The sequence below is a fragment of the Lepisma saccharinum genome, chromosome 20 (assembly GCF_977018435.1).
Source record: "Lepisma saccharinum chromosome 20, izLepSacc3.1, whole genome shotgun sequence".
Classification (NCBI taxonomy): domain Eukaryota; kingdom Metazoa; phylum Arthropoda; class Insecta; order Zygentoma; family Lepismatidae; genus Lepisma; species Lepisma saccharinum.
The window spans coordinates 53,315,837-53,330,466 of record NC_139248.1 but is presented as its reverse complement, the minus strand read 5'-3'; the positions used below and the strand labels follow the sequence as shown (position 1 = coordinate 53,330,466).

The 14,630-nt window shown below is 35.0% G+C and overlaps 1 protein-coding gene across 12 annotated transcripts in view; it reads right to left on the bottom strand.

Moving 5' to 3' along the window:
* Positions 1–14,630, bottom strand: part of lark (RNA-binding protein lark) — a 94,616-nt gene that overhangs the window by 32,963 nt on the left and 47,023 nt on the right. For 8 of the 12 annotated variants that reach the window (XM_083141473.1, XM_083141479.1, XM_083141472.1 and 5 more), the window contains one exon: positions 11,266–11,328. The exons of 2 other annotated variants lie outside the window; for them this stretch is intronic. In XM_083141473.1, coding sequence (XP_082997599.1) covers positions 11,266–11,328 — 63 coding nt within the window. Of the gene's footprint in view, positions 1–1,120; positions 2,692–11,265; positions 11,329–14,630 lie in introns of those variants that run through there. 2 more of the 12 variants (XM_083141482.1, XM_083141484.1) reach the window with 2 other exon arrangements.

The window sequence follows — 14,630 nt, the reverse complement described above, 5'->3', positions numbered from 1 at the left end:
AGCACATGAACAGCTGAACCAATCGGCTTTGTCAAGTTGCTATGGTGAGGAGGAATTCCCGTGGTATTCTACATTGCCAAATTTGTAGTTTTCAGTCATTTTCGAAACCGGTGGCACCCTCATCACAGCCAGCCCAGTGAAGCCTAATGGTTCCCTCCGCATAGCAAGCAAATGAATCTCAACATTCCCTGCCTCTCCCTGAAATGCGAGCGAAAGGGGCTTGTTGACAGACAGAGGTGTGTACGACTGGACAAAAATCAGGCATGTAGCAACACCACTTTTCCCCCCTTGAACTGGAGGCAGAAAGTCTGCGTTTCCTGAAGTCCATTCTGTAGCCAGGCTAACTTTAGAGGAACATGAGTAACATTTGATTTGTTCTTTTAAGTACACTTTATGCACACAAAAAAATTAATTTGCACTGGAGGAAGGAAAGCAGGGTGATAAAAAAGTTTAAAGTGCGATCCAAACCACTGTGCCTCCACTGGGTTTCGAACCCATGGCCCCTTGATTACAAGGTGACGACGGATCTGCCGTAAGAGAATGTACAAGCAGTAAGTATGATGGTGGAGGCGAGTGTCACATGAATTCCACTCAAGATTTAAAAACTTCAAAAACATTTTCTTCAAGAAAAGTATGCACGGAAGGGAATTGGTCAGAAAATACACAAAATCGATTGTATTGCTATTTAGTTTGTGGCAAAGTGTTTCATTGAAACTCCAATGCTCTTTTAAATCCTGCACTGTCATTGTGGTGGAAGTTTCATTGACACAGCACTGTTTGCTTTGTTTACTGAACAGGAAAAAGTAAGAGTTTATTACAAGACACTGACTCATGTGCCTTGAAACATAGATTAAAGAAAAAACTTTATGGTTTTAATTCCATTATCTTCATATTTAGGTATAAATGGGTCTGGTACTTACAGAATGCACTTTATATTGACACATGGTGTCATAAAGAAACACACAAACTTAAAATAGTTTTATAAAAAGATTGAAGCAAAATTCTCCACTGCCAAATATTATTATATTACAAAGAATAAGGAATAATTTCCAGCTTATTGTCTGCTTCATACTCAAAACACACAACTTTATTGTCATACAAAATTTATTGAATAATAAAAATACAGTGCTATTCAAAGAAAATTCCTATTAGTTTTGGAAAAACAAACACTCTCGCATGAAAAAATATATTTTTTCAAATCTTTTGATTTAACTTGACAACAAGGTTTAATTTAATAGTACCCAACTGCAAGTACAATATACAGCAAATGAAAACACATGCATTGAAACTGAGATATTTGGCAGTTAAAAAAAATATCAGAAATATTTTTTTGTTTATCATCAATAATAAGCTCTATATATATTGCACTATTTGATAGAACAATTGTGCTTAAGTCAAAAATTAAATTTTATTCACATGAACAAGACCAAAAAGTATTTCAACAGACTTACTTAATTAAAAAATCATGCACCTACACTACCATAACTGCTTCAATGTTTTTTTTAATAATTAAAAATAATATATATACGAATGGAAAATTTGTTTACAAAATTTCTAGAAACAGTGTCTTAGAATTCTAACTATACACTATCACATAATAACACAAATACATAAACACATGCACAATAGTGGTCCCTAAAAAGCATCAAGTGACCTTGGCTTATAATGAATGTAATTGTTGAGAAAATCACCTTGTTTAACAATGTAGCAGAATAACTTCCTTTCACCAAGTTAATGTTCAATAAAAATGAACTCCTAAACCAAATCGAATTCACACAAACATCAGTAGTATTTTTCATTATTTTTTTTCAGGAAATAACAATGCTGAACCTGCTTGTATGAAAAGTGAAAAGTGAAAAGTAAAACTAAAGAACAAAAACAAACTAATTGTGTGATTCACTTGCAGTTTTTCTTGCTCTTGATTCATTTGTACAATTTTGAATAGACAGACTGAACTCTTTTTTGCTGTCCAATTACATGTTTACAATCCTTCTCTTATTCATACACACTCACTATAATTTTTACTTTGGTGCAATTCCTTAAAGGAAATAATACAATCCTCAGACAAAAGTCCTCAACAATGAATACAGTTGTACGTACTACACTGTTGTCAGTAGTAATCAAACATATTTTGAACACACCCAATCCCATTTAACCAACATGTGTACCACATGTCAAATCAAATACTTTTAAATTACAAGGGTGGGACCCTCCACAGTCTCGTAATAGTTCTTATAACTTCTAGCCATTTATATAACAAAAATAATAACAAAGTTTCATGATTTATCATCAAACAAAGGAACTACAGAAACTCAGTTTGCATAAAATAGCCCTGACTGGCACCTATCTTTGCACATTTAAGGTTTGTTTCCAGAATGTCACTATTCAAAGTCTAATAGTAATCCTTTCACCCATTTGTTATTCCTCCAACCCTATCCCATTCGTTTAATCACAAGCTGATTTCCACTTGCTTCTGATCATTTACACTGTAGCTTACAGGTCGTCGTCACTGTTCTACTTCAGATTGCTGTCCATTTGGAAAAATAATTTTGGGGAAAGAACATGCTTCCACGCTACTTTATGGCTGTCAGTTAGCACAATGCCACTTTTGCAGATTTCATAACATAATGAATGTGAAAATACCATCACTGCTTTTCCCTTAAGTGAAAAATTCTTGCTTGTCAATAGTTGCTGAAAAATGAGATTAAAACAGTTCATTTTCCTACACTCTATACTGATTAATATCTGGATAAGAAAAATGGCTACTGCTTTAAAAAACAAAAAAATACACTTCATAATTGAAATGTACACAGCTGATTTTAATAGGTTTCGAAAAACAGAGTTTACATGGACCACAATTACCTGAAACAGCAAGTGAAATAAAAATAAGGAAAATAAACCAAAAAATCTACTTCATCACTGGGACTACAGATTAAGTTTGAGAAGTCTGAATCTGATATGAACTCCACTTGGAATATAACAATCTACTTTTAAAAAATAAACACTGTTCTCTAAAAAAAAAAAAAAAAAAAAAAAAAAAAAAAAAAAAAAAAAAAAAAAAAAAAAAAGGGATAAAATCTTTAAAATTTACCATTAAGTAAAACTTCTAGTTGCTTACATGATTACACTGGTTGACATTTTTGGGAAAAAAGTTCAGATGTTTTCAAATCAATAGGTGTTTATGGAAGTATTTTGAATGCAGATTCCAGAAATGAAATAAATTTTTCCCCATCACGTCAGAATTTTTCACAATTTCACAATCTAATAATGATATTTGCCATTACAGTACATTTATTACAAAATGCAACAAAAGGGGAATTTTGGATGTTTCCAAATCAATAAGTGATTCTGGAAGTATTTTGAATGCTCATCACGAAAATTACATCAATTTCTACCCATCACATCAGGATGTCTCCCTAGGTCAGGATTTTTCTCCATGTCAGCAAGTTCAATCACCATACTATAACATTGAGTATTGGAAGGAAGGAGGGGTGAAGGAAATTTTCATGATGGATTTCGAAAATAAAACTACGTAATCAAAGTTTCATGCTAATGTGTCATGTGAAGTGGATTCAATTCATACAATTTCACATGCATTTATGGTTCAAAATTGGAGGATTTGTATTGTAGAATATCAATATTTTACCACCATCAAAACAAAGCCATCTATTGAGGAAATAATAGAACTACACATTTGATTGTGAAAAATCCTGACGCAATGGGAAAAAATTAGGGCTGAGCAGATACAGATACTAGTACTATCGGTATCGGTTCAAAATTTTCCCTCCGATACCATTGTCTTTTGAGTTGCTGGGACCAAGGCCCAAGAGCAACATTTGTACTTTTCAAAAGTTCGATCACCCTTTCTTGTGGCATATTGGAAGGAGTTCCACATGTAGCATTTCCGAGAAATGGACAAACCACCACCCTCCTGAGAAGCAAATGATTGACAAGATCAAAGGCATGGGTAAAGTGAAAGCTGCGACCAAAATTCTGGAAGGCATTCATCTACCTGATAAAGGCTGTGTATAAATAAAATAATTTGTTCCCAATTCTTGTTCGCAAACTCATGGTGGTAAGAAAGATGGACATTTTTACAACCAGCATTACTACCGTGCTGGGCTGTTTCCAGGCAGATGAATGCAGAGCTCTTGCGAAAGACTGATGAAGCCACTGTGGAATTAGTTTTTGTTTTATTTACATCCAAGCAAGAATGGAGGGTTGTGGATTCAGCAATTTCTTCTCGTACTCTTCCCTTCTGTGCAAGTCTTTTATGTGACTGTTGGTATCAGCAAATACCGAAGGAATTCTTTTTATTGCAAATGACTCAAGAATGATAGACAGCATAGCAAAAAGAGTACTCATTTTAATAACTGTATTTGCATATATTTTTGTTGCTTTTCTCCTCTAGGTTAACCCAAATGACAAGAATGAATAGTGTTTATATGAAACAGAAGAAGTGTGTGTCAATCCACAGATTTTTTCTGTAACAGCAACACGTAAAAAAGTCTTGCAACATTTCAAAAACCTTTTCTTTGCATCCTCTTAGTCTACAGAGAAGTTCATATAAAACAAAATTACCAAATACTGTTATAATGCTACATGAGAATAATTTGGGAGTTATTTAATGTCATTAAAGGAATGTGACGTGTTAGTATAACTCGATAACTAGCCTGTTACTTTAAAATCAAATTTTACAAGTATCGGTATCGGTGGGTATAGGTGAGTATTGGTATCGGCATCGGCTCATCCCTAGAAAAAATGGATGATATTTGCGTGATCAGCATTTAAAATACTTCCATAATCAGCTATTGGTTTGTAAACAACAGAAATTTTCCTTGTGCAAATTTATTTTGTTGCATTCTGTAATAAGTGCAATGGAATGGAGAATATGCGAATTTTGATTGTGAAAAATTCTGACGTTATGGGAAAAAAATGGATGCGATTTGCATGATCAGCATTCAAAATACTTCCAGAATCACATATTGGTTTGCAAATAACTGAAATTTCCCTTCAATAAATTTATTTTGTTGCACTGTGTAATACAAGTACAGTAGAGCATCGATTATCCGAAGTAATTGGGGGACATGATGTTCGGAAAACTGGTTTGTTCGGATAATCGAACTGTACATGTTTATTTGCCAAAAAGAAGTACTGTACAGTAAATTTATTCATAAAAACAGGCATCTCTTTAAGTATGTATTACAAAGTAACGTACAAAGGCAACTTTAGTAGGAATATATAGTATGTGGTACAGTTTATTAAACAAAAATATGTACATATTACATACGCATTTTGCATGAACAATACACACAGTACACAAAATTAACGTTTAAAAAAATCCTTTATTTTGGTCTGTGTAAGCAAGCCTACACGCTTACGAGCAGCTAAGTCACGTACTTTTTTCATTACAGATATCTGAAAGTGAGCGAGTACACAGTTTGGTTAAGCGGTCGTTCGGTTGACCGACGTTCGGATAATCGACGCTCTACTGTAAATGTGATATAATGGTGAAAATGAGAATTTTGATCCTGAAAATGTGAAAAATCGCAACGTGATAGAAAAAAATTGACGTCATTTCCATGATCAGCATTGAAAATACTTTCAGAATCACTTATTGATTTGGAAACAACCGAATTGCATTATGTAATAGATGTACTGTAATGGTGAATATCATAAGTTGATTGTGAAATTGTGAAAAATTGTGACATGGGAAAAAATTGATTTAATTTTGGAATCAGCATGCTGAAATTATTCAGAAACAACAGTCATCTGGAGACATCGAAACCCATGTCGACCAGTGTTATTAACAAACAGGATAATAAAAAACTGTACTTAATACATGGGAGTACTGCAATTGTAAGCAATTATTCACGCTTAAGCCTGTAGAGACAATGCCAAGTCAATAATTTTAAAATACAGAGGTAGGTTAAGGTAAAGTTCCCCATGTACCTTGCACCACGAGGCATATATAGGGAGGAGTATGTGGGGCCGCACACATTCCACATATGGCAGGAAAAATTCCGACCATAGATCACCCACCCTGGGAATCTACACCAGGTCTTCCCCATAACAATGAGATACCCTACTGTCTAGACTATCGCAGCTTGTTATGTACGGGCATTTTTCAAGGGTGACTCTAATTTTGGTAGCAATGCGTGCACATCAAATAAAATGGAAATATGGCTGTGATTCGAAAGTTCCAGACCATTTTGAAGTGGTATTTTAAATCTGAGAACTTGCAACTAAAACAACAAGGGAGGCACGAGTTTGAAACCCATGATGCATCATTATGCAGCAATTTCAGTTTCCTCACATATGGTGTTGAAATGGCCACAAATGTGCCAAGCAATGTTCACATGGAACGGGCGGTTAGCAAATCAAGCATAAAATGAATTCTTAAGACATAAAAATTGAAGAATGAAGAAAACTACCTTGATCAAATACTGATTTGTTATACTTTTACTTTGCTTTTTTTTTGCCACTTTAGGCTAATCGCTAAAATGAGGATGAAGGGTGATAAATGAGATGTATGAAGGCAAGGATCCATTTATGACTAGCAGATTAAGCTAATAAGCTAACCTCTCCACTATGGTTAACCCCTCCATGCTCAGACAGGACTAATTTGCCCAAGATGTGATATAATGTAGTAGGTGACAGAAATGGAGTTACATGTATAACTCAGAAATGGAGTTACATGTATAACTCAGGACTGTGAAGTTTCAACATTTCAGTGCTTGAACTAAGTATCTTCTAAGTTTCAAATTCTTGATCACTATGTTTGTGCTACAACTGCTAAACATAGTATTAAGTTATTTAAATATGCCTTTCTCTCAAAACTGTCTTGACTGGAGTTATGTCACTTGTGCTCTGAACAATTCAAATATATCTTTTCCATGAATAAGGAAAAGAAAATCTTGAAAATTTCAATAAAAAATCTAGTGGTAAAGAACAAAAAAGAGGATTAAATATTCATCCTGTTTGTTAAATGATTAGTAACTACATGTATGGTGCTGCCTCCTACATTTTAAAGAGAGAAAGCACTGATATTTCAATAGACTCCTACTAGCAAGTGGAACCCAATTTTTCATAACTAAAGATCCCTTGCACATATTTTCTGCTCTTCTTTGGTCCTAAGGCATGTATGGAATTTTCTCATAGCATCCTTACTCCTTGTGGAGTACTTGGCAATAAATATGGGAAGTTTTTTCTCATACTCAACATCCAGCTTCGCTGCTATCATGACCTCATGAAAACCTTCCACTGTGCTATCAAAATCAGGATATAGGGGTAGAAACTATTTGTGGTCATTTGAGTATTGGTATGATACTCCTCAAGTTTTGCCTAAAATCTGCCACTTTCAATGAATCCTTTTTATTTATTTATTTACTACCCACACTAAAAACTCTTATTAGTATCTTCAACTCAATTGTCTTCTCCAGTCTTTGTTTTAAAATATTTTCTCATCTTCTATTGCATCCTTTGGTAGAATCCCGAGGTAACCCATACTGAAGACTCGTTTGCTAGAATAATTTCACAATAGGTGTCATGTTGAGTATTACTGGATGAACGTGAACATGGTATACAGCAATCGGCAGCTGTATACACAACCATGTGAAGAAAGGGTTACAAAAAAACAGCTGATCTCCTGGGTTCAATGGTGGCCAAGACTTTTATCTACAATGTGCCATTGTTACCTTCAAACCATGTTATAATCAATACTTATACAGCATTAGACTAAAGTCGATTTTACAACCCTCCATCAAATGTATATACCTTTACCGCAAGGCCACCTGCAGGATTTTTCTGAGGAGGGGGGAGCAGTGCTCAAAGTGAGGTGATGTTTAGAATATTCTGATAAAGCATCCTCAGTCACTGCATTTTCTCCATGTTGATCTGTGCAAACAACCTGGCCAAAGCATCCCCCCCCCCCCCCAGTATTCCTACTTCGAGGACCAGGGGGACAGAGTTAAGATTTCATATCTTGCCCTTCAGTCACAAAATTCATATTTACTTTTTTATCATTATTGTCGTTTTACAAACCATAAAATTGAAATTCAGTTGAGAATACTGTGGTGGTGTTGTCAAGTTCATACTAAAGTCCAATATTTAAACAGAAACTGGATAGACTTGCTTCATTTCCAGAAACATCTATACCTATGTTAATGAACAGTTCTTTGTCTTCGTACTTTTTCACAATGCATATATATATCAGAGACCACTTAATCTGCTACCATTAGAATTATACAAAGCCTTTCCAGATTATCACAGGGCACCCTTGTTTCCTAGGCATAGTCACAATTTATGATATGCAAAAGTGTACTAATTTTCTCACTTTTTAGTGTATGAAGACTTTTAAGGTTTTTTAAGGAGGTATTCAAACCTTTGCAAAAATGTCCTTATCAGAACTGCACACAACTAAAATATTTCAGACGAAAATATGTGAACAGAGTTTGAACAATCAGGATTTTATTCTATACCAATTTAATTTAACCACTCATGCAGATCCTGGAAGTTATTTGCAAACTTGCACATAACTCAACTACACTGGACCACATTTTAATTTTAACCTTCTTGTCCGTTCAAATATGTCAATAATTTTACCCATGCTCAAATCCCCCTTTCACAACCAACACACAAAAATTGCTGTGTAAAAACCACTCCTAATAAAAGCGTGCATTCACATAAAGCATTGCAAAAAAAGAGCCACAAACTTTTCGACTTCACAATCAAAGGTTCTGCCACACTAAATGTTCATTGAAAAATGAAAAAAAGAGAATTTATCAAAAGTGCTTATGAACCACTGTGGTCTAGTCGGTAGGGGAATCTGACTGACCCATGGGAGACCTGGGTTCGATTCCTGGGGTGGGTGATGTAAGGTCAGATTTCTCGATCTTGTTCCAGCATGAAGCAGCTCTGGGACTCCCTCAGCCTAACAAAATCTGTACCTGGGGGGGGGGGGGGGAGGGGTTAAAGGTGGCTGGAGTGTGGAGCTGATCCCATCACCTACAAAATGGTATAGAATGAAGAATGTGTGGAGCCCTACCCCCACATCTCCCTGTATATGTTTCATGGTATAGTATAAAGTAGACAGGGAACTTTACCTACCTACCATAAGTGCCGCACAATCATGCAGCTAGTAATATAGAAATTAATTCTGATTAGGGTTGATCTGATAAGAATCTTTGAGCATTGTAACAAGCAATAGTTGGGTTCATAACCCAGTATTTATAACTATTCCACTATAATTATACTGTACATTCATCTGCCTGATTTTTTATTTAAAATATCAAATCCACTTTTACTAAATCTTGGGGTAAAATTAATATAAATTATGCTTATTTCCAGGATATTTGGACTGTAAAAGTGTTGCGTGGCACTTCGTGACATTTTTAGATACATTCAGTTTAGCTTTATGGTGATAATTGAATTTATTACAGGTTGCTCTTGCTACAGTTGTTACACCCTATGTAAGTTTAATTTAATTTTATGCTTACACCCTATTTAATTTTAATTAGTTGAATCATTCTATAAATTGCAAATTACAGTCATGGTAAATCAACTCTATGAAAGTCTAGCACACACTACATTGAGGTCCCCTAGTATTTCTTTAGCTTCCAAATCAGTCTTGCAATGCTGCATCAATACTGAAATGTTGGGGCTACCAATTGGAATTAAATCTGAACAATTCTTAAGCAATGCAAGTGTATTTATTAATCATTCAATTATCCAGAGCTATTTAAGATGTAACATCATACACGATGACTGGAAAATCTTAGTGAATGGACTTGTGTGCCAATTATCATTGTTAACCCAACAACAAACATGTAAAATCCCACCAAGGGTGAATTAATTTTTTTTTCTTGTAACTTTCTGGTTCATAAATTTTCAGATGCAACAAAATTATCAACCATAATAGGGGCAATAAAAAATGTTTATGTAGACTTTTCTTGAAAGACCTCTAACTTTAAAAAACCAGACAGGTTATCGAGTTAACTTGTGTTGCATCAGGCTAGTGCATTGTGTTTCCAAGAATGAATGAATGGAGTTTGGTGAGATTATTGTGAAGGGCCTTACAAGGCATACATTGTTTTTTGTTGTTTTTTTGTTAGGTTCAACAACTCAGGTTTCTACAGAAAGCAACTGATGATTTAATATCTGAAACAAACTCTGCATTATCTGACATACACAAGAACAATTAACTAAAACATATTCTGGGCAGTATTCTATCCTAGTGGGTTTGAGTATGTGCACTATTGAGAGGATGACATGTATTCTGATTTTTCTTTATTTAAATGGTAAAAATTTCGAATTTTTTCACTGTAAAGCATAGTCTTGGCATCATGCCATTAGATGGATCCCTTTTATTCCAATCAATCTATCGGGAAAGCAAACATCTAATTTACATCACAAATGATCCTCATAGTGAGGTGGTGCTGCAATTTGTTAAAAGAATCTGAAGAAATAAAAATTTCTCTCCTGTGTATTTTTCACTCACAGCCTGCAGACAGTGCCATACATGTGCAGAAACTATTTGAGTTTGAGTTGCTTTTAAGTCCACTTTATGCACAGATAGGCTAATCGGGACAGGACCTGCAGTTTACAGTGGTGTTCAAACAAAATGCAATGTATCTCCACTGGGTATCCTGAGACCCCTTGATTACAAGGTGACAAACTTGCAGAAACTATTTAAGGTGCTGAAACTAATAAAAAAAGAAGTTTCAAGGTGTACTATGTAACACATCTTTTACAATAGCATTACCAAACTAAAAATGTCATAATAGTTAACACAGTCAGACAGTATGTAGCTTAAAATTCATTTAAAATTTTACTGGTATGCAAGTGACAATCAATGTGAAAGTTTAGTTGCTCTTGAGACTCAGAATTATTTTAGAGAATTGGAGTATTAAAAATACTGACCATGCAATCAGCATGATGTTGCAAAAGTTGCAGCATGTATTTTGCAATCTACAGTTCGTCAAATCCCTGCCCTAAGTCAATGATACACACCCATATTAGGCGAAAAGCTTGTGGCTTATTTATACGAAAACTCAAAACCTGTAAACACAAAAAAAAAGTTACAATAGTGAAAAGATGATGACACAGGCCCCACACAACACACACCCAGTGGCATATGAAATACAAACAGGTGAGATTCAAAGATGATAAAAAAAACAAATAAAACACGAATGTGCAACCTCTAAAGCATCCCACAACACCCGCATGAAACAGATTTTCAAAAACTGTAAAAGCAACAAATTTTACCCTGATGTTTCGCTGCTGGTGACGGGATATGCCTCTGAGTAGCCCCATCCAACAGCAGACCCACTGTGTAACAAACAAAGACTTGTAAGAATACCAAAAATTAAAGCATAAAATGATGATCCTGTATTGAAAAGATGTAAAAATGTAAATTTTGTACGTTAAGCTCACTATATATGTGGAATGGACCAGTATGAAACTTTGTCAGCACCAACAAAGAACATATAAGACTTATCAATGCCAATAACTAATGTTCTACCAATCCAATACACAATTTAGAAAGTTCATTCGCCTCAATCTTTGATGTATTTAGCCATTTCGTTTACATTGCATTGGTAAAATTCAGTATAATTTTTCCAATATGCTAATAGGCTGATATGGATACAGCACCGAATAATAATTTTCATTCCTACTACGTCTAAACTAGGCATGTTCAGAAAGTAGTAACAGTTTGGTAATTTAAAAAAAAACATAAAACTCTTTATTCACAGTGTTCCCGCTGGAAGGAATTCTGAGTGCACAACACCATGATAATAATAGAAAACAATGAGCATGAACTTAATTTTTGAGCGACTTTGGCATTTTTTTTTTTTTTTTGTTCATTTTTGAAGCGGCATTCCGAAGATTATTGACATGTTTGCATGTCATACTCATACACCCGTGTCTCATCACCAGTTATGATGAATTTCATGAAGGTTGTCACTAGGGGCTCGCGAAATCATGTCTTCAGCAACATCCCTGTGATGTGCTTTTTGCAGGAAATTCAGCTCCTTCGGAACAAGTTGTGCCGTGGCGCGTTTCATGCCTAACACATCAGTCAAAATGTTGTGAACGGATCGAGGGGAAGGTGCGCAAAGGATTTTAGCCAAAGGTTCTTTTCTTTGTGGTCACACTAGCCAAATTCCGGGTACTATATTTACTGAAGATATTTTACTTTTTAAAAATGTATTCCTTCAGCTGTTTTCCTGCAAAGGCATCCATGGCAATGAGGCACCAGGAGACAAGTTTTTGTATACTCTCATCATGCACTACTGCTGCCAGTCCATTGGTGGAAGGATACTGTGTCAGAGGAAGGATATGTACAGGGTATCCAAAAGATCGCCTGGTAGTCAGCTGTGCATGTGTTTTTGCACAAGTTGAATCACGTGTTTCTGTGGGCAGTCAAGATGAACCAGAAAATTGAGAATCCTGCCAAGTGTGAAGTGACATTTGTCATTCAGTTTTTGCACACTACGAAACCTTAAGTCATCATCACAACTGACTCATAAGGTGAACTTGGATGTTGCCTGTATATCCTTCAACTGACACACTATCCTCCGGCATATGGACTGGTGGCAATTGTGTCTGACAAAGGTATGCAAAAACTTGTCCCAGACATCATGTGTACTCTTAGAGTAAAAACATTTTGTTCAACTTAACTTTTATCACTTTTCTTTTCTTTATTTGCCAAACAGGTACTACTTTCTGAATGTGCAACGTACCTGGGTTACTTTTTTTCAATTTTGCGAAGATAGTGTGGTATTAAAGAAAAAAAAAAATTATGTGGTGCAATGAAACTACGATAATAATCAATGGCTCATTTTTGCATATATAAACCAATAAGCCTATACCAGGTGATACTTATTAATCCGTCCCATCCTTAATAATGCCTGCATAAACTCACAATGTTGTATTCAAGATATAGCATTTTTGCATTCTCTGTGTAATAATAATCATGTACAGTGCACAGACTTGGGCAATTAGCAATAGAGGCAAAAGTAAGATGCAGGCAGTGCAAATGAAAATCTTAACAAGCCGAATTCATGCATAATTCCTGAAGCCAATAATTCTCGTATAATTAATGGAATTCAAGAAAATCACTGTGAGTAGCCACCTTGAAATATGTAAACAACAGCGAAAGGACACTGCACAAAGATTCATGTGAATGCTCTGGAAGGAATGCTAAGCATATGTAATTTTTCAATTTTGGAATATACCGTATTTACGTGTATAATGCATAGAGGCACGCAAATTTAGTTTTTGACGAAAACACAAAGTATGAAATAACATGCTCTAATGTTCATTTTTCATGTTTCTGAAAGGTGTGAGGTGCATTTTTCTACCCTGTTTTGTCACGAAATAATGCGAAATGAACTGCAAAATGCGAAATTGACTCAAACACGAAATTTACCGTTTATATACCGACGCGACACTTTCTGAAGTCTGAAGTATGCTGTGAGTTATGCAATTCACGGAAAATTGATTAATTCTGCTGTAAATATTTGAGAAGTATATATTGAAATGTTTGACCCCTTTACACAGGAATACACTTAATATTCTGGTAACTACATAAATGTGCTTTTAGAAGGGATAAGCTTATTTTGTGTAATAAGTGCAGTTTTTAAATCAAATTTAGGATTATATTCACAATTTTAAAACCAAAATGCCATCTCATATAGCACTTTTGATGTGATTATTCACCGCTATAACACTGAAATTATATTTTATTTATCGCTTTTGAACCCAAAATAGACTGTTTTTGTACTGAAATTTTGCTTTTTTATTTACCAAAAATATGTGCCTCAAATAATGCACATGCGTGTATAATGCGCACCCTGGTTTTTGATGGGGAAAAGTGAGAAACAATTATATCTCTTATATAATGCGCAGTATAATCCAGTTTCAAGAAATAGCTTTCTTAGTTGTAGGTTGTAAAGCTATTGCTATGCTGATCAAGAGTGAATGACATCATACCTACTCAATGAATCACCTGTTGCTATGCGGACCAAGAGGAGAAGAATATCACTTGGGTATGCCAAGAGACACCAACCCACAGCACCTACACCCTTTCCCTCCACTGTGTTTAGCATCACAAAGCTTTCACTCTTTAACCACCTTATTTATTCTGTAATAGTAGACAGAGATATCAAAATTACATTATGGATTTGCAGTGCTCAAGAAGTTATTTTCTATTATTTCTTGCCCAACAAAATACTGCTGATACGCATCACATGTGACAGGAGGTGTATTCTTGAATTCCGCCAGATGGCACTGCTTTCCTTGGTGTCGCAGAACATTACAAAGTGAAAAATCGTGGGAAATGGCCTTCAAACTTTTATACATAGTTTTGCTCATTCCATCCTTACTTTTTCTAAGAAAAACTTCAAAATATATACTTTTTCCGTGACTAACGTAACATTTATTCAAGGCACATTCAGGACCCTTAAAGTAGCAGTTAGCTGCACAAGATTTCTTCCATTAAGGCATTTATACACTACATATATATAAAATATTATTTGGCCAGTAATAAATTTTAATTATTACTTTTTCATTATCTTTTCTTTCATCCAAAGTACCATAAAAATCAGAACGTTTCTTAATTTTGTGAT